The following is a 20,939-nucleotide window of genomic DNA, read 5'->3' as shown; positions in this document are numbered from 1 at the left end:
ATACAGGACTGTCCTTATCCTAGAAACAGAAGAGTGAGCCTCTATAAAACAAAAGAACTGTCCTTAACAGGTTGCTTCCCTGACCTCCAGCCATGCTGAGTATATGTCAATCACTAGAGGTCTAGGCAACAAGATTTGATAGGGGAGGGATGGATGCAGGAGTTAACAGGTCTGAGTTTAAATCTCAGGCTCTCTCTTGTATGATCTGGAACAAGTCACTTAAGCTCTCTGAGTCTCAGTTTCTTTATAAAATGGGAGTAGCAGCTCCCCCTCAGAGAGCTGGTTAAAGATCGCATAAGATAAAAAACATAAAACACCAGCCCAGTGCTTGCTCTAAAGAGGCTGTTGATACAAATCAATAAGCTTTCCTTTTCTTCTCTGTGAGTTTCTTTCTTTCTTTCTTTCTTTCTTTCTTTCTTTCTTTCTTTCTTTCTTTCTTTCTTTCTTTCTTTCTTTTTCTTTTCCTTTTTCTTTTTTTTTTCTTTTTTCTTTTTGAGACAGAGTCTCTCTCTGCCCCCCAGGCTGGAGTGCAGTGGCACCATCTGGGCTCACTGCAAGCTCTGCCTCCTGGGTTCAGGCCATTCTCCTGTCTCAACCTCCCAAGTAGCTGGGACTACAGGCGCCCGCCACCACGCCCAGCTAATATTTTGTATTTTTAGTCGAGACGGGGTTTCACCGTATTAGCCAGAATGTTCTTGATCTCCTGAACTTGTGATCCACCCACCTAGGCCTCCCAAAGTGCTGGGATTACAGGTGCAAGCCACCGTGCCCGGCCCCTTCTGTGAGTTTCTAGAGAGCCTGGGCATGGAGTCCTCTGGCACATCTTAGCACCTTCTTTGACCCTAGTTCCATGCTGTGGTTTCTGTAGAAAATAAAGAATTATGACACTAGGAATAAACTCAAAGTCAGGTTTGGGAAACAGGACATGTATATTTGAGAAATGACAGGCTGACCTATGTATGATTTGGCTCAAAGACATTCAAGACTGGGGCCTGGCACTGACTAAGCTATGGGTTAGAAGGAAGGAAGGAAAGGTTCCATTGGGATAGCATGGGGCTAGGAAGAATTCACGAGAAGCTAGAAATGAAAGAGGTGTTAAAAGATAAACAGAGGGTGGAAGGAAAGGAGAGGGAGTCAGGGTTGGGAGGGAAAATGGGCATTTCAAGGTAGCGGCTGGAGGTGTGGGACGGATGATCTGGAATGAAGGAATAAAGGCTGGTAAGTCATCAGCAGACAGTTGAGAGAGAAAGACAGGAGGAGAGGGAGGGAGGGCACAGGTGCTCTGAGTGGTCCTGCAGCAGGGGGCACCATCCCACGTCTCGGGAATCAGCTATGGTTGGCAGTGAGCCCCTGAGGCTAGAGAGCATGTGTCTCTTGTTCCCCGTTATTTCCAGAGCCTAAAAGAAAGTCTGACACAAACCCTCAATAAACATGGATTAAATAGATGAAAGGAGAAAAATCAGCACAGTGGAAAGTGACTCGGATGCTAAGGAGGAAAGGAGGTTCAAAGGAACATGGTCAGGTTTTGCAAAGTGATCACAGACGGAGAGCGGAGGGGCTCCTGGGGAAAAAGAAACAGATAGACCTTCAGGACAGAGACCTGCAAGAGGTGTGGTGGTGGACACAGGAGCAGACAGAGACTACATCAAGAGGGAGAAGAGAGGAAAGGGCAGGCCGACCAGGATGGAGACAGGTCCTCTTTGCAGGCCCAGACTGGGAAGGCTTGGAGGAGCTGACTCTGGGAAGGTGGAGATGCTGCTTCCTCTGAGACAGGACAACATGGGAGCAAAGGCTGACACTGACACCCAAGGACAGAAGGACGGCGTGGAGGCAGAAGAAGGAAACTAGTTGCCTCTCCCCAGATGGTCTCCGCTTTCTCAACCAAGAGTATGGGTTTGGAGAGAAAACGATGAACAGAGAACTCCAGGGCCTTAAAGAAAGCCGAGAAGCCTTTCAACTGGCCTGTGGGAAAGGGCCAATGTGTGACTCCTGAGACAGCAGCAAGCGGTCCAACCCTCACCCATGAACAGCTTACTGCAGTCCAGAGCTGCCACACGGGTGACAAAGGTAACTGAGGGTCCAGTGTTGCTACAAATAACTTTTAGCTTCTCCCAAGTGACCCACCTGGAGTGGTCCCTTGACCTCTCATTCTGTCGGACCTGGCCCAAAGTCTAGGGTCCTCAGCTATGTGACCAAGAGGGCTGTATCCATTTCATGATGCTCTCAAGAACCAGAGGGCTATACATAAATAATGAGGGGGGCTTTATTAGGTTTTGGGTTCAGTATACATTGCCAACTAGGAGCATCTTTATTCAGCTCTTTCGGAATCCCTGGAAAGGCTAAATAAATGCAGAATAAAGACAATGTCAAATGCAGAGCCCTTGTTGGGAACACAGGTGTGGGGATACATGCATCTGATAAGGGATTGTACCAGGTGATCTCTAAATATCCTTGCAGCCTGACATGCTAGGAAAAATGCTATGGACCAGATTGAAAGCAGATAGAAAGTGAGAAGCAAGGAAAGGACCAGCATCCTAATCATTTCCATCAGAAATATCCCACAATTTACGATAAACACATGAGTACAGAAAGAAAAGCACATTTGGGCTTAATCCATCACTAGGGGGACAGGGAAATGAGGCCTGAAGTCAGGTAGCATTATGTTCATGCAATTCCACCCCACATTACACATTTTTAAATGGGACAAAGAGGGGAATCAGAATGAGGAGACCCCCTGGGGGATTCACAATGGGAGCATTTTAATTCTCTTAATCTTCCTGGTTCTTGCCATCCCCCCAAAGGAGTGACCCTGGCCTTGTCTGCCGCACCATAAATGCTCTCCACTTATTTATATGCCAAGATGCATGCAGCTTTAATTATTTATGATAGTGTCTCATCGCACACAGGGATGTGTCTTGGAGTCTGTTCCCTCAACTGATGAAGTCGTGGTTAATCAGAGACCTGCTGCTGGCTCAGCCAGTAAATCTCCATTGAGGACTGGCCTGGGCCCCCCTTCACCCTGTCTGTGTGAGTCACCAAGGGATTAGCAGAGGGAGGATTAGACAAATGCAGCCACAATGCTCCTGCTCATGGTCTGTCATGCCACTCATGTTTTCTAAAACAATTAAGAGCCATTCGCTGTCTATTGATAGAACAAAATGTCCCACTTCTCTAAAAAGGCTACTTTCCCCAGCATCAGGGGGTTCTGATGATCTGGAGTCATCTCATGATTTTCCTCTGAGAAGCCATTGTTTGTTTCCCTTGCTCCTTCAAGTCTCATCAATAAACCTGCTGTCTTTCCATTTTCACCAACCTTTTCTTGTTTACACTGAAGAACTGTCTGGATCCTTAGAATAGCCACTTTGAGTCACAAATCTAGAGGGCTCTAGCAGGAAGACTTCCTCCATATGGTTTGCCTAGTGCGATGAGTCCTTGGGTATGCTTTGTTTTGACACCAAAGGATGCTCACCAGGCCCCATAGCTCTCTCCATGGCTCCCAGTCTTCCATGGGGACACTTATTCTGATGGCCCAGAGGAAACTTGCCTCCAACACACCAGAGAGTCATCCCATCTGGCAATTGTACCGATAACCTGGTATCAGGAGCTTCTGTGAGCAGATATGATCACAAGATCATATTCTGCACCAGGAATCCAGAGCTTCCACTAAAGAGGACAGAGGGATCCTCATTATTCACAGATTCTGTATTTGGGAATTCACCTACTTTCTAAATAATTCACCTCATTATTCACAGATTCTGTATTTGAGCATTCATTATTCACAGATTTTTTTATTTGGCAACACCAAAACCAAGACTCAAGGCACTTTCATGGTCCTTTAGGGACATGTGTAGAGTGACAAAATGTGACCCTAGGGGCACGTTTCTAGCTGAGGCTCAACAAGGAGACATCTGCCTTCGTCCTTTGTCTTTTTAAAAAAAGCCATTTATTTTAATTGGAAAAAAAACCCTGTCATCTGTCATATTTATCACGTACAACAGTGTTTTAAAATTCTTGTTTCAGCTCTCATACTGTAAACAACTATCCTTTTTGTGGTCTATTCCAGATCACATTTTTTACACTTTTGTGCTTGTTGCTGGTGACTGTGCAGTTTAGTACGGCCCCCAAGCATCGTTCTGAAGTATTGGCTAGTGTTCCTTAGCACAGGACAGCTGTGATGTGCCTCACGGAAAAAAATACAGGTGTTAGATAAGCTTTGCTCAGGAAGAATGACGGTGGCCATGGCCATGAGTTCAATGTTAATGAATCAACAATATGTATTAAATAAAGTGTCCTTAAACTGAAACATATGACAAGGTTATGTATTGACTGGTTGATAAAATGTGACCCGAGGCCCACAGGAACCTAACCTCGTGTCTTCCCTAGGAGCAATGGTTCAATGTTCACTAATTCAGTGTTCACAGCAGCTTCACAGAACACAATTGCTACAGATAATGAGAACTGACTGTATATTGAACATAGCAATGTCTAGGTCTCTTCTCAAATACCAACAGCACCCTAGAAAACTCAGTATCAACCCTAGACTGAGCTTGGACTCAGCTACCACCATAGAAGGTCCTTCCTCCCAGCCCCACCCAGGCCAGTCCAGTGGTGAGCCTGATTTGAGACAGGAAATTTAGCCAAAGGTGAACTAATCTTTGCTCTGTGCTTCCCATGGTTTATCTGAAAAACAGGTATCTCTCTTCCTTGCCCAGTGCTGGTCCAGAACCCAGGTGTCCTTTTTCTGATACTGACAGGGAGCATCTGATACACAGAGACAGATTCTGGAGAACACCCAAGGTTGGGAGGCAAATGATGACCTTATGCTGACACAAGCCCAGTCCCTCCCACTGTGACAATGCTCTCCTAAAACTCAGAGCCAGGGAAATGAAGCAAAGGCTGATGGCGGTAGCCCAATGCCCACTTTGCTATAGGATGAACCAGCAGGAGCAGCAAGAGTTCTGTGAGCTACAAAGACTGTGCCCCAAGCACAGAGACCTCCGCCTAGGGGCTGAGCAAGACCAGAAAGTGCCTCTTCCTAGGCCCACTCTGCGACCCACTGAGACATGAAGAGAACCCACTGGCTGGAAGCCTGGGGCAGCCACCCAGAGCCTCGGTATTCCTGTCTGTAAGGTGAGGCCTCAACCTAGCTGATCACTTCTGTCCTTCCAGCTCTCAGGCAGGCACGGGTGTCCCTGTTCTCCAGGAGCTGCTGTGCTCTCTCCTGATGCAATGGATCATTTCCTGGGGGCTGGAACAGTAGGAGGAGCGGAGGTGTGCTTGGGTGTTGCTGGGCCCAGATTGAACCTGGGCACACAGCAGGAGGAACCCTGCTGGATGGACAGCCAAGTCACTGAGGCTCCAGGAGCTGAGAGGGGGTCTAGCAGGGCTCAGCAGAAGGACAAGGAGAGGGGTTGGGAGATGAGAGGGAAACAGGTGCCCTGAGCCCTCTGGTCTGAGTGAGACCTCTGCAGTGGGGAGGTGAGAGTTCCTAGCACTGGGGCCATGATCTGATTCTCAGAAAGTGCACACCTCGGGGCACTGGAGGGGCAGCTAGAGAGATGTTTCCATTCAAAGGTACTCACCGCCCTTTATTCCCTTTCCTCTCATGGAGGCTTGGGTGGAGGTTCTGCTAAGCTTAGGGGCTGCTGTCTAAACAGAGTCAGGTTATGTTTCCTAGTTACATAGGCCAGGTCTAGAGAGAAGAACAGCTTCGCTGTGTCTCCTGCCTTATTGGGAGCACCTCTCAGCACCAAGGGTCCTGCTGAGCCCAGGTGAAGAAAAGAGGGAAGCAGATTCAGACCCACAGTCCACCCCCTTCCCAGAGGACTCTGGTCCTGGGGATTCCTGGCTCAGGCTATTCTTCAAGTTTTGAGACAAACAGGGAGGGTCTCTTAGAAAGTGGGAGGTTGGCAGGTAGTAGGTCACCCTAGAAGGTTCCAGAACCCCAGGTACATGGTCTATCACCAACCACCCTCCCCTCCCCAGGAGGGAGAGCATTCCATCCCAGTACTTACACGTGTCCGGCTTGTGGCAGTTGTGTCCCTGACGGAAGTACTGGGGGTTCTCAATGACAGGGATGCGGGTCATGCCGATGACCACAGTGTCGGGCCCAGCATCCAGTGACGAGGGTGTGGTGATGCCGTGGTTGATGTGGTGAAGTGGGCTGGCTGAGTCCTCCTCACCACTGATGACAGCCACGGGACCTGCACACACCAAGAGAGATGCAGGACCTGGTGACATCACATCCGGCCAGTTCCCAGCCCCATCCAGAGACCACCCCCAACTACTGTTCTCATCACAAACATTTTCTTTTTTTTTTTTTTTTTTTTTTTTTTTTGGTGGGTGTGTTATATATATATATAGAGAGAGAGAGAGAGATAGATATATATTCAGTTGTTTGAGTTTGGGTTTCTGGTATATTTTAGATATTAACCCCTTATCAGATATACATGGCTTACAATTTTTTTTCCATTCTATAGGTTGCCTTTCTTTTTTTCTTTTTAATGAGATAGAGTCTCACTTCATCACCCAGGCTGGAAGGCAGTGGTGCAGTCTTGGCTCACTGCAACCTCTGCCTCCTGGACTCAAGCGATTCTCGTGCCTCATCCTCTCGAGTAGCTGGGATTACAGGTGCCTGCCACCATGCCTGGCTAATTTTGTATTTTTAGTAGAGACAGGATTTTACCATGTTGTCCAGGCTAGTCTCAAACTAATGACCTCAAGTGATCCACCCACCTCAGCCTCCCAAAGTGCTAGGATTATAGGTGTGAGTCACCACACCCGGCCCACATTTTCTTTATTAGCAAAATCCACTGGAATAGTATTTCTCGAATGCTCTGCATTCTGAATTCAGAGAACCACCCTAAATTCTCTTTCTTGATAATTACTCACCCATCAAACCATGGAAACAGCTGCAAAATCAAAGTAAATTTAAATGACCCTGGCATAAATTACTTTCACTTTCTCCCAAGTCCAAATTAGTTCAAAATAAGAGTTTTAAATACATCTGTTTTCTTATGTAGCAACAATAGGATTTTTAAAATGACGTAGCAGTAGTGTACACCCTGCTCTTCCTCTTCTAGGGAGCTTTAACAATGGCTGATGCTGGATTTCATCGCCAAGGGTTCTGATTCCATTGGTCTGGGAGTGCGAGCTGGACATCAGATTGTGAGAGCGCCCCACGTGAGTCCCATCTACAATCAGGATCAAGAATCTCTGATGAGTGGCTCAAAGACCCAGAGCCTCTCCAGCTGGCCACCAGATTCCCAGGGGAGTGTCCTGTAGCTTTTACTGCACTCAGCCATCAACCCTCCCTTGTTCACAGGGAGATAAGCCCATTGTGGGCCTGGACCTAACCTGAGCCAAGTTTCACAAATGACAGTAATGAAGCTGCATCATGATCTCCATACCCGCAGCTGGGTCAGCTGTCCCACTCTTGAAATATCCACATTGAGCCAATGGCTTCAAAGAACATCATTTGTGTCTTTACCAACCCCAGCTTCACTCCCGCTTCTTTCTAACCCAAAGAAGAAATCCAGTAAGGACATACAGTTACTCAAAAAGCCTGAGATGGCAAAGATAATTAATGCTGCAGTCTTGGTAGAAAATTATTCTGTTTGGTGCCGTGGTTCTCCCATACATACAAATAAAACTCCTGTAAAGTGAATTAGCTGTGACTGTTTGTGGCTTCATATAACTGGCATTTTAAATGGCTGCTTTGCTAGACACACAGTCCCCAGACAAAGTGCCTGCTGTGATTCAGTTTTGCAGCTTGAACAATATTTCCACTGCAGAAATCCATTACATCTTACTGAAGTTTATGGAGAGAATATTTCCCATCAAATAGCGAGGTGAAGCACCAATGAGGCAGAACTAAATGGGAGACTGGTAAATGCAAACGGAGGCCCCTGAATTCCACTCCATCAGCACAGACAGGCTTATTCCAATCCATGACAAATGTCTGACTGTGTTTGGAGACCGTGTGGAAAAGTAGCTGTAAGTGGTTGCCCAAATACTTGCAATAATCACTTGCCTTGCAAAAAAGAAGACAGTTCCTGAAAATACCTTGTAAACTTTTTGAAAAACTTTACAGCAAATTCCAGTTAAACAGGGAAAACCAAGCACTGGTTTTTATCCCCTTTCCCTCCTCAAACATATACTAAACATTCCCTCTACTAAAATACAAAAAAAAAAAAAAATTCAAAAAATATATGTGCCTACTATTCACAAGAGCAAAGACTTATAATCAACCCAAAAGTCCATCAGTGACAGACTGGATTAAGGAAATGTGGCACACGTACACCATGGAATACTATGCAGACATAAAAAAGGATGAGTTCGTGTCCTTTGTTGGGACATGGATGCAGCTGGAAACCATCATTCTCAGCAGACTGTCACAAGAACAGAAAACCAAATACCACATGTTCTCACTCATAGATGGGAATTGAACAATGAGATCACTTGGACACAGGAAGGGGATCATCACACACTGGGTCCTATTGTAGGGAGGTAGCAGGGAGGGATAGCATTAGGAGATATACCTAAAGTAAATGACAAGTTAATGGGTGCAACACACCAACATGGCACATGTATACATATGTAACAAATCTGCATGTTGTGCACATGTACCCTAGAACTTAAAGTATAATAAAATACATATATATGTGTGTGTGCCCAAAGAGAAAGAGGAAGAGAGGTGATAAGAGAAAATAAGATAGTTCAATAATATTTTGGAATTTAAAAAGCAAAAGACGAAAGAGGCAAGAGAAGAGGAAAGAGTGGAAGAAGAGATGACCAACAGGACTGCAGGGGGATTATTTGCAGGCAGCCGGTTCTGCTGGAAAGGATCACTACATGAAAGGATAAGACAGCCAGGAAGGCTGAGGTGGAGTGAGGCTCCAGGCAGGAACAAGGTGCCCCCACCATCACCTCGCTCCCCTCCCACAGGACTCTAGTGGTTTACCCAGAGACATTGAACCCAGAAGGCTCAGGGGAGGGCTGGGATGAGGCATGAAGCTGAGCCCCTTCTTCCTGCAACCCTGCCTCCCCATCACCCCAATCTCATCTCATACCAGCACCCTGCAAGAGATTAGAGAATGCATCTCTGGATGAATTCTTTCAAAAAATACTTCTCGGTATGGACATTTGGGGATCTCCCAGTGGAAAGTCAAGTTCATTCTGTGATCATGCCACAGTGAAGCCTGCCGGTTGGCAAGCCCCACCCATGCACACAAGGCAGAATTGCACTAGCTTTCTAGGGGTCAATTCCTAAATATGAAGAAACAGTTCAGGATCACCAGGCACTTCAGCAAAGCTCCGGCATGGGAGAGCACAAGACGAGTAGACAATCAGTGACCTGCAGGAAACAGAGGCAATGCAGGAAGCAGAAGAAGACTTTCTAAAAAAAAACTACTAATATCCTCAGAGACGTCAGTGAAAACACTGCATCTATACAAACAAGGCAATATTTAAAACATGAACAATTAGAGGGTAGTGAAGAGTCCTTGGAAATTATGATCATCGAAATTTTAAAGTTAAAAAAGAGTGGAAGATAAAGTCAAGAAATCTTCCAGAAAATTAAACAGAGGAAAGAGGTGGTAAATGAAAAAGGAAAGATAAGAAAATCAAAGGTTTGATAAAGAGATCCAACATCTAATTAAAAGAAATCCCAGAGAGAAAGAGAGAGACAGGGAAAATGAATATGAATAGAAGAGATGAATGGAAAACCAAAAATCTTATGGAAATTCACCCATATTACTTACCCAGTTTCCAGCATAATTAACACAAGTGCACAAATATGAATGTATGTGCACATACACACACACACACACACATATATATATATCAAGGCACACAATTACACAATGCCAGAGCCCTGGGGATAACGAGAAGATGCTAAGAGGTTCCAGGCAGGAGTGATACATTTATAAAGGAACAGTGAACACAAAGACAATGGAATCATTCTCTATAACAATACCACTATTGTTATTGTACAGAGCAATTCCTTCAACATTTGGATGGGCAACTTTTCAACCTGGAAATCTACACCTAAAAAAAAAATCAACCCACTGTAAGAGCAAAATAAAATTGTTTGCAAATGTGTAAAAAATTGCCTTGCTTGTCCCCGTCTTAGGATGCATCAGGAAAAGGGATGTCAGCAAAACAAGGGGCAAGCAAGGAAAAGAGGAAGCTGGGGATTTAGTATCATCCCCAGTCTCAAGCCACAGCGCTATGGGAAGGAAGTGTCTGGAGGGAGAGGTTACAGAATACAATGATAAAGGCAGGATCCATGTCCAGGCTGTCTTGTTTACTCCAAAGCTCACAAGTCTTCACTGCAACTACAGACTACTTGCTTTATTAGAATTGTAGACCATGGAATGCAGGAAGACACAAAGACCACATGCAACAGAAGTTACGCCTCTAACCCGCCCCTTTCTGTTCTCAGCATTATAGGATGTGGATCGTTATAGTGACATGGAGGAAGGACACAGAAGAGGGAGAAGTTTAAGAAGATACCACATCAAGACTTAAACCTTTTGTGAAAGGCTGTTCCTTTGAATCTGCTCACATGAAGTCCATAGATAGCAAGTAGTCAACAGAATGTTCCAAGAGCCTGGGATTTAAAACAGTCTCTACCTTCTCTACAGTATCTGAGGATTTGAAAAAGCTGGGGTAAGATCCACAGATGGAAGGGTTCTGCCACAGACTCCCAAGCCATGGGAAGGAATAAGATCACCCAGGAAGACCTGATAGAGATAAAAGAATAAAGCCAAACATCAGAGCCCTGGGGACCCCAATACTTAAAATGTAGGCATCGGAAGGAGAGCAAGGAAAAAGAGAACTGCCAGAGACGTAGAAGGAAACCAGAAAAGGATACTGTCTTAGAATTCAAAGGAGGAGGCCAGGCACATTGGCTTATGCCTGTAATCACAGCACTTTGGGAGGCCAAGGTGGGTAGATCATGTGAGGTCAGGCTTTTGAGACCAGCCTGGCCAACATGGTGAAACCCAGTCTCTACTAAAAATACAAAAATTAGCTGGGTTTGTTGGTGCATGCCTGTGATCCCAGCTACTCAGGAGGCTGAGGCAGGAGAATCGCTTGAACCTGGGAGGTGGAGGTTGCAGTGAGCTGAGATGGCACCACTGCACTACAGCCTGGCAACAGAGCAAGACTCCCTCTCAAAAAAAAAAGAAAGCATTCAAAGGAGGAGAGTGTCTAGAAGTTCAAGAGACACACACACTGAGGACAAATAGGATTAAGCCTGAAAATGAGCCACTGTGTTGGAAAATGTGGAGGTGACCTTAATGAGAGAAGTTTCCATGGAATGTTAAGGAAAAGTCAAATTATAGTGAGTTGAGGAGTTAGTTGGAGAAATCCTGATCATTGTAATAATTTTTATTATTGAATACTTCCTACACATCAGGCTCTCTAAAGGTAATTAATCTTATAATGCTTCTGTGACATTGGTACCATTGTTTTCCCCATTTTAAAGATGGAGGCATTACAGCATAAAGAAATGACCTGCCCAAGGACAAACGCCTAGCAAAGAAGTGGTGATGCTAGAATTCAAACTCATAGTCTGGCCCTGGAGCCCGTGCTCATAACACTCCACCAGCACTGCCTCCCTGAAAGTGCAGACTGTGAGGGAAATAATTTGTGCAAAGGGATACTTGATCAATTCTGGTACATTATCCTCTTCATAAGCAGCTGCCTTCTATTGCAGTTCCCCCAAGACCCTTTTTAAAGATGTTCCTCTTGACCCTTGAGAATTGGGACAGGAGTCAGTCGCCTTATTAGACTCACTCAGATAGATTACAGATAATTCATCATATCTTCTTCCAAGCACTGCTGAATGTTCCTTTAAGCTATATCCATAGCAGGAAAGAGCATTGCACCATCAGAGTCTTGTCCCATTCCCAAAGCCCTCTTACTCACCTTCGCTCTTCCATAAACTACATTTCTTAAAAGAAAACCCAATAAAAAGCACATAGGCCCATCACTTCAAAGGAAGTAAGAGGAGGTCTCTGCAACTTGCCCCTGCCTGCTTGTGTCTGAGTCCAGCAGGGCTCCTTACAGGGCTATGGCTGGCACTGGGTCAAGATGAGTCTTTCTTGGACAGGGCTGTTCTGGGTATGTAGCAGCCCTAGACCTGGGCATGAAAAGCCAGTCTCAGCTTCATCAGCCACAACAAATGCACCACTCTGCAGAGGATGCTGATCATGAGGGAGGTTGTGCACAGATGGGGGCATGGGGTAGATGGGAAATCTCTGTACCTTTTACTTGATTTTGCTGTGAACCTAAAATCACTCTAAAAATAAAGTCTAATAAAACAAAAATTTTAAAATGTAAAAAAAAAGTAGGTCACTCTCCCCACCACACACATTTCCGAACATGCTTTGTGGTGATGGAGCTGTGCCAGGTTGAGAACCACTGATAGAGACACCAACATGTTATTCCATGAAACTCTGGCCAGTCCTCACACCACTTGCCTCAGGGGAAAACTTACACACCTGTAGCCCCTCTAGGGGAGGAAGCATTTGTTCTCACCATAAGAACCACAGTGAAGATTGTTCTCACCTTAATAACCACAGTGAAGAATTTGTTAAGATACTGAAGGAGGGACGAGTAATACAGAGAAAAATACATCAGCTGTCTGGACAGCTTTCTTCTATTTTCTTGTAGCTGCTGAGGTAGATGGCAGGTCAAGAGGAGTCAAGCTTTGACGTCTACTGAGTCCTCAACACACACACACACACACACACACGCACACACACACACACACAGTCCGCCTACTACCTGTTATCGGCCTCTCTGCTGTCACTAATCCATTCCCAATTACACAATTACTTTGTTACACAACACTAATAATCAAAGAGAAGAGAAACATTCTTATAGTCTTTCTAGTAAATGCAAGCTTTAGAGAGAGACCCTCAAGGGAACAGAGGTTTGCACAGACTCTCAACATCATATTATTCTCTTCTAAAATTGGTGCCTTGTTTTTTTCTTCAGATCCACAGTGGGTTTTATTCTTCTAGCCATACCTTAACAGAACCATTGGATAATTGGAGAAACTCTATGGCCCTGACAGGTGTCTTTCCCCACAGGATGGTCCATACTGTCTGTCCAGAGGCTTTTCCTCCCCTCCCTGTTCTTCCACAGGGGAAAAATGAGGGTGTAGAGCAAGGAATGGCTCCAATTTACATAAATGGTTTATTCCAAGGTGGGATTCAGGTTCCCAGATGTTTGAAATGCTTGTTCCCCAGTGCCGTACAGAAATAGCACTTGAACATAAATTTAATTTCCTCAGCAAGGCCATTTTTATACTTCTGCAGAAAGGATACACCCACCAGCAGTATTGTCACGAGAGCACACTGAACAAAGGAGACACTGTCATTTATACCCTGACACATCCACCCTACTGCTGTGTCCGGTTTCCATTGGCTGGAATGGGACCTCACATTCTGTATTTGTCCCGATTGGCTAGCAACTCAGAACTTTTTTAAAAAGAGGCAAAGGCAGAGGAGAACAAAGGAAGGAGGAAGTAAATTGTGAAATGCTGAGAAAGGTAAAAACACCTTCAGATAAGGAAGAGGAACAGGCTATGACCTAATGCTTGCTTGGACCAGTATAAGCATGCCAGGGCAAATATTCAGGCTAAATTGTGGGAGCTAAGAACATAAAGTACATTGATTTCTTTATTTTGGCTAGCAGATACTTCAGAATGTTAGCACAGGTCTTTGAATAAATTTTGCTTCTAAGAGAAGTTACTATTTATTCCTAGTTAGATGGGGAGGAAAGTATTTGAAGAGGAACCTCTACTTTACTTTTTACACAGAGAAAGCAAAACTCTCTGATGGCAACAGTGGAGAGGGAACTTCACTGCAGTAGTATGAGCTTCCACCCAGGTGGGCTGAGCCCCAGTCCCAAGAGAGGAGCCTGGGACAAGTCACCATGAGGACCTGTGGGTACACCACCATTCTGCAGAAGCCTCTGGTGACTCCAGGGAAAGCTTTTTTCAAGGTTCATAATGCAGAAACAGAGGGGGAAAGAGGTGGGTCACAAAAAATGAAGGAGGAAAAAGGAGCGGTCTCCCAGGGAATGCACTGACACATCAATACTCATTCCCACTTTCAGACTGGGGAAAGACTGCCTTGGAATCATTTTCTCCAATGCCCTACCATTGGCTCTAAAACTCCTTTCTCTTCCAGCAACTCTCTGACTTACAGAGCATTGACAATTCTCAGAAATGTGGCTCCAAGAAAATCCAACCACTGGTCCAACCCTAGGGCATTTGCCCAGCCAACATGTAGAAGTGGTTCTTCTCCAAATTCCAAAGGAGTGACAGAGCCCCAAGGATGCTGGGATCCCTGTGGTTTACAAGAAAAGGGAAGATGGAGGGAAAACAAAACTGACATTAATTAAATACCAGCTACATGCCAGATATATTGCTGGGCACTTTGTTCTCGTCTCATTTGATCCTCAACAACTACCATTATTCTCATTTAATCAATAACAAAACTGATCCTCAAATAAGTTTAAGTCATTTTCAAAAATCACCTAGTCAGGAAGTGGTGGAACCTGTATTTGAAGCCATCTTTGTTTGACTCCAAAGTTCTGCCTTTTCCCAACAAACTACCCATTTTCTCAACAGTATAGCTGACACCAAGTATTTTTCACAAACAGAGAGTGCTTGGTGTGAATACATGAGCCTATATACAGAAGGCGAGATGCCAGCTCCCCGCGATTGGGGCTAAATCAGTGCATCTAGGGATGGACTGCCAAATATTTTCAGGGTTGGACCAGCCTACATAAAATAGCTCTGGGCTGACAAGTCCAACAGATAGACTTAAATTGTACAATTCCAATGCCAGAATCGATTTCTGTACTCCTTCCTTTACACTTGTACTTCCTTCCAGAGTAGGGTTGGGGGGCAGCAATCTCATTTTCCAACTCAGAAAACCCTCTTGGGAGCTGTGGTAAGCATGACTGCTATTTATTGAGTATATCCAGGCACTCACTAGGACTGCAGTTTTGTGGACCACCTTGAAGTTAAACAGTACCCCCATCACTTTCTTTGGAATGAAAAGTGAGAGAAGTGAGGATGCATCACTCCCACATGGAAGCTTGAAGATCCAGTGTGACTTGTCATATTCCCTTTTTCTTGGGTTGGCATTTTGTGGAAGCATGAAGCAGAACCCCACTCAGCCCCGGTCCCTCAGTGAGGCCAACTTAGACGCAAGGGCTCCTGCCAACACCTGGTGCAGCCATGGTGATGTGCAAAATGCAGCACCATTGTTTTAAGCAGTTGTGACTGGTGGGGGTGCTGTCTATCACATCTCCACATTTACCAATGGTACTTTAGTTTCTTCATTCAGACACTTTGTATGCTTCACACCATCTTCAGCAAGTCTCCACAGAAGTCCCTCATGCAAAAAAAAAAAGGGGGGGGGGAACTTGTCCTCCTCAATGATATAATCCATTTTAAAATGTCTCCTCCCCACTCTCTGTCCCAAAGTTGAGCTCAAATCTTCAGTTTCATAGAGTCAGATAATGACCACCTAGATCTGACTTGGGTAGCAGAGGCAAATAAGCCTGCATGGGTCTCGTGCCTTTTTAATGTGTCAGAATGAAGCAAACAAGCCAACCTTTGGATTAAGAAAATGATTTTTTTAAAACCTCAACCTTTTCCTACTGATAGAAATCAAACACTGACATGTCCCTGGTGGGTGAGAGCTTCGCATCAACAAATCTGGGAGCAGGAACTCATAAAACGGAGTAAGTGGAAGCACAACAAACACAATTAAAAATCCAGCCATGCTCAGAGAGGGATTCCATTTACTGTCTCATAAAAAGAGCCTGGTCCTCAGAGGCAAACAAACAAAAATCAATTTCTTAATTTTTATTGGCAGATGTGGGACAGAGGCCAAGTGAACCCGGGCTGTGCTCAAGAGCAGACCTGGGTACTAGTCATGGCCTTCTGTTCCTAGACCCGTTCCTCTGGGCCCTGCCCTCTCTGCCTCCTCCAGCTTCCAGACAGACTCTGCCCTCTGTGGTCTCCAGGGCACATGGGGTCCTGCAGGCAGCACAGCAAGGCATGCCCTCCACACTTCTCCGCTCCTCTCCCTGAACCATTTCCCAAAAGATAAGCTTTATTCTCTGGCTCGAATTCCCTCCCAGCCTCTTACAGGAACCAAAGGCATTGTTCATGCCTCGTAGCATTCATAGCTTGGAGGTATCACTTGGCGATTGAAAATGATGTTGCTCATCAATCAGCCCAAGAACATGCACTAAAGGAAAGGGAAGGCAGGATAGGTATTCAGACTTGGCTTCCCTTACCTCCCTTAATCATCACGACAATCCTGGGAGTAGATCCTCTTATCCCCGGTGATGTAGTTGAGGAAATTAAAGCTCAAGGTTTCATAATTTGTCCAAGTTCACACAGTTAATAAATGGTAAACAGATCCATGTCTATCTGACTTCAAAGTCTGGGCCCATTTCACTGCAGCACCATGCTGCCTCACCATCCAGTACTGTTTTTCTAACAATAGGACAAGTCAGCCACATTCTCCTTCCCACTCCCAACCTTTACTCTCTTGAAATTCATTTGTAAGAGAACTGGCTTTGTTTAGGAGAGAAGCCCATGGCATTTCCAGGAAACTTCAAACCCACAACTGTGGCACCAGGATGTAGCTTTCAGGGGCAACCAGAAATTTATAGCACAGGAATGGCTGGCAGCAAGGGGTCTGAGAATGTCAAGACTTCTCCAAAGACTCTTTGTACAGACAGTATTTCAGACCATCCCAGGTATCAACAGGAAGTGAGTAGTTACCTTCTGTTGGCACATTTAAGATGACTGGAATAGAAAATGCAAAATGCTGGGTTTTTGGTCCAAGGCCCCATAAAGAGATCATAGTTCAAATTTCAACACGTCTAAATTCAGTTCTAGCCACTATGGCTAGCTAGTGTTACCTCAAAATAGAGACCTTTATTTTCCCTAAAGATTTATCTGTAACTTTCCCCCAACTTCCTGGGGACTTTTGAAGACTGGGAGGAAACATCCCTTAAGGTCCTGCAGTGCCACATTGAATCGCTACAGTCCTCATGCCTTCGCCCATTCACATCATGTCCCTTTTGGTACTTGCAAGATCTGATTTCAACACCAAGACCAAGAGAATGAGCACCCAAATTCCTGAGGGCTAAGCCCAAATGCCTCTGACTTTACAGAGGTCACGAGAGGGAAATATAATACCTAAAACCCCCCTAGGGGATCCCAGATGGCTTCAGTATGAAGTTCTTTCAAATTAAAGTGAGGCATAATGAGTTAGAAGAGAGAGAGAGAACTGATGCAGAGAAGAAGAAAATCCTTTTCTGAAGGAACCTGGGGTCTTATAGGCACTGGCTGTATAAGACTTCCTAACTAGATACGTCACCCATAGTTGCATGGGTCTCATACACTGCAGTAGGGTATCCAGGGTATATCTGAAGAAAACCTTTTTCCCAGTATTTCTAAGTACACATGGACACATGGAGTGATACCATGGCATGTCTTCACCCCCAGAAAAATCAGAGTGATGATCTGAAATACCTGTGCAGTAAAACACGATAATAATAGCTGAGGTCTGCTATCACTTGTTGACCAACACTGGTCACTTGTTGGCACTGTACTGGGCTCTGTGTGATCCTGTCCAATGCTCACAGTGGCTCAGTGAAGTGGGTCCTATAATTAGAATCAGAGCAGTTAAGCAGTCAGCCTGAGGTCACACAGCTAGTAGGTAGCAGTGTCATGATTCCAACTGGAACTGTGGGATTCCAAAGTCTATGTCTTTTTTTTTTTTTCTTTTTTTTTTTTTTTTTGTCTTTTTTTTTTTTTTTTTTTTTTTTTGAGACAGAGTCTTGCTCTGTCACCCAGGCTGGAGTGCAGTGGTGCAATCTCAGCTCACTGCAAGCTCCACCTCCTGGGTTCACATCATTCTCCTGCCTCAGCTTCCCAAGTAGCTGGGACTACAGGCACCTGCCACCACGCCTGGCAATTTCTTTTGTATTTTTAGTAGAGACGGGGTTTCACCGTGTTGGCCAGGATGGTCTCGATCTCCTGACCTCGTGATCTGCCCGCTTCGGCCTCCCAAACTGCTGGGATTACAGGTGTGAGCCACCACGCCTGGCCCAAGTCTATGTTCTTAATCCCGCCCCCCCTTCACCCGCCGCCACCATCTCAACCTACATAATCATATGGCCCAAAAGCACTAGGTCTAGAATGAACACACCATTGAACCACAATGCACCTAAATCAAAGATGCTGAAATAAGGCCTGAATTTATAGTTAGTGAGAAACCACGAAAGTCCAATGTCTTCTTCCAGGTCATTCTGAGATTGTGAACTCAATCCCATGCCCTGAGAATCCTGTGTGCTCACACTCAGCTCACCCTGGGCTTGACACAGACCCTATCATCTTATATCAGACAAAAAGGCATTTTTCCCCTTTATTAGAAAATATTTGCTGCAGCACCATGCTGAGTTCGACAAGCCCTGAAGGTACTTCTGCTGGGGGCTGTGCATGCCCTGCGGGACCACAGGCCCTGCCTTTGCATAGGGGATGGACTATTGCAGGTGCTTCTGGCCTCCTGTGGCCTCTTGCCTACTGCTCACTGGACCAGGCGTTGGCACCTTCCCATCTTAGCTGGCACATCTCCCAGGCCCAGGTCTCTGTTGAGGCACAGAGTTGCCTCCAACTAGAATAGTAAGTCCAAGTCTCAGGACTTATAATAGAAGCCCGCCACCCTGTCTGTGGCAAGGATATCTTGTGGACAAGTCACAGAGCAGTCCTATGGCATTTCACTTCTGGAAGTTGTGCATTACCCAGTGTTATAATTTTCATCAGAAATGTACACCCATAAAAAACCATAAGGAGCCCACCTGCATTTGAACTCATCCTGCTGTTGATTGTCTTGGGGTCAACGCTGGCCCATCTCCTTACTTATCCCAATTCAAGCTTCTCAGCTGGTCCCAAAATTCTCTAGATCATAAATCCCTGCAAGGCAAGGACTCTATCCTGGATATCTCTGAATTTCATTGAGTCCCTAGTAAAGTCCCTTTAAGAGAGCAGGCAATTACAAAATATATGCTACCCGAGTGCTACCCCAAACATCGGTAAGCATTGTCTCTCCAAAGATATGAGCTTGCTAGAGCTGCCATAACAACTACAACAAAACACAAACTAGGTGACTTAAAACAACAGAGTTATTCTGTACAGTTCTGGAGGCTAGCAGTTGGAAATCAAGGTACCAGCTGGGTCATGGTCCCTGAGACTCTGGATAGAATCCCTCCTTGCCTCCACCAAGCTTCTGGTGGTGGCTGACAATCTTTGTCATTCCTTGGCTTGTTAATGCATCACTCTGACCTCTGTCATCGTGTGGCCTTCTCCTCTCATCACATGGCATCTTCCTCTTTGTGTGTGTCCGTTTCTGTGTCTCTTCTCCTCTTTTTATAAGGCCCTCAGTCAAATTAGATCAAGGGCTCACTCTATTCCTGTATCATTTCATCTTAACTTAAATCTTAATTCCATCTACAAAGAGGCTATTTCCAAATAAGGTCACATTAACAGGTACTAGTGATTAAGACTTCAACATATCTTTTTGCAGGACACAATTCAACCCACAGCACCATGTCTCCCATATGCCTAACCTTCAGCACACAGGCTGGAGCATCAGTGGCAGGCACAGGGGATGAAACAGCATTATAAGGATGGTAATAGATGTGGAGGAACTTCAGGCTCTGGGTGAATTGGGAGTTCAATCTATGGGCATTTAATCTCCCAAGAGCAGCTGCCCAGGAATTGTAGCAATATGTACCCTCTAGAATCCTTGAAAGTGACCTACAGACTATAGTCCATGATTCATGCCACACCTTCCAGACTGGCCTTTCCTGACCATGTGCTCACCAAATACCACCTCCTGTGCTGGGCCTTGAGCTAGGGACTAGAAAAGGGGAGAAAAAAGATACAACCCCAGCCTGAACAGGTCACCAGGTCTACAGGTGGGACACACAAATAAACCAACAGAGATGACACATGGGAAGAGCACCATGTTCCAAGTGCACTCAGGACATGAGGTAGCACCTGAGACGGTCATCCAGAGGAAGACAGAGAGGAAGGCAGTGCAGGGAAGGACGCCTCACCTGGCAAACACACTAGCCTGGAGCTCCATCTACCCACACCCTTCATCCTTGTCCCACCTGAGAGGACTTGTCTAGCCTCCTGTTCCACAGATCCTCTCTTTTTTCTCAGGGGCGTCACCTTCATGGCACCTTGAACCTTGGCTGCTGTCTCTTCTCCCCACACACCTGGACAGCAGCCGGGCAAGGGCCCCAGTAGCTTCTATTAATCTCTTGGCTCACTCATCCCTTTCACAGACATGCCATAAAAATGATATAAGCATTTCATTCGAACAGCGCTGCAGCAGGAATGGCGAGGGTACAGAGGGTCGATCGATTTCCAGCATGTGCAGGTATAAATGCAACACCAAAATCAATTGAAATAACACCGCATCAGTTCTGTGATCTCTTCCCTTGTACGGCACACTTTATATACTGTAGTTCATGCTCCTGTCTACACATCTGCCCTGGCCGCCCTGCAGCGGCTCCGTGGGCAAGGCTGACAGCTGACACCCACAGGGCCATGTGCTCTAAGAAGCTCCTTCAGTCACACAGGGAAAGGCAATGAGGTTCCACGCACGCCCACCAGCAGACCCTCATAAACGTGCCGGAAATCTCACGTGCACTCCCTGAACAAGAATGTGTATGAACTCACACATGAACTAGCACCACTTGGCTGCTCATTGAACAGGTGTGTAAGGAGACTTACTGGTCTGCATTTCTTTATAATTTTATACCTTCTTTCATCTCATCAGATAAAATATTTCCATAAGTGATGTATATAATATACT

General features: G+C 45.4%; 2 protein-coding genes across 11 annotated transcripts in view; one reads left to right on the top strand and one right to left on the bottom strand.

Moving 5' to 3' along the window:
* The window catches only part of MRPS11 (mitochondrial ribosomal protein S11), a 1,182,883-nt gene that overhangs the window by 730,069 nt on the left and 431,875 nt on the right, over window positions 1–20,939 (top strand). The gene's annotated exons all lie outside the window — the stretch shown is intronic.
* Window positions 1–20,939, bottom strand: part of NTRK3 (neurotrophic receptor tyrosine kinase 3) — a 386,330-nt gene that overhangs the window by 152,016 nt on the left and 213,375 nt on the right. For all 8 annotated transcript variants that reach the window (XM_050797633.1, XM_050797640.1, XM_050797635.1 and 5 more), the window contains one exon: window positions 6,015–6,203. In XM_050797633.1, coding sequence (XP_050653590.1) covers window positions 6,015–6,203 — 189 coding nt within the window. The remainder of the gene's footprint in view (window positions 1–6,014; window positions 6,204–20,939) is intronic.

The sequence above is a fragment of the Macaca thibetana genome, chromosome 7 (assembly GCF_024542745.1).
Source record: "Macaca thibetana thibetana isolate TM-01 chromosome 7, ASM2454274v1, whole genome shotgun sequence".
Classification (NCBI taxonomy): domain Eukaryota; kingdom Metazoa; phylum Chordata; class Mammalia; order Primates; family Cercopithecidae; genus Macaca; species Macaca thibetana.
Note: the sequence above shows the minus strand (reverse complement) of the source record. Positions and strands in the feature narration are given on the sequence as shown.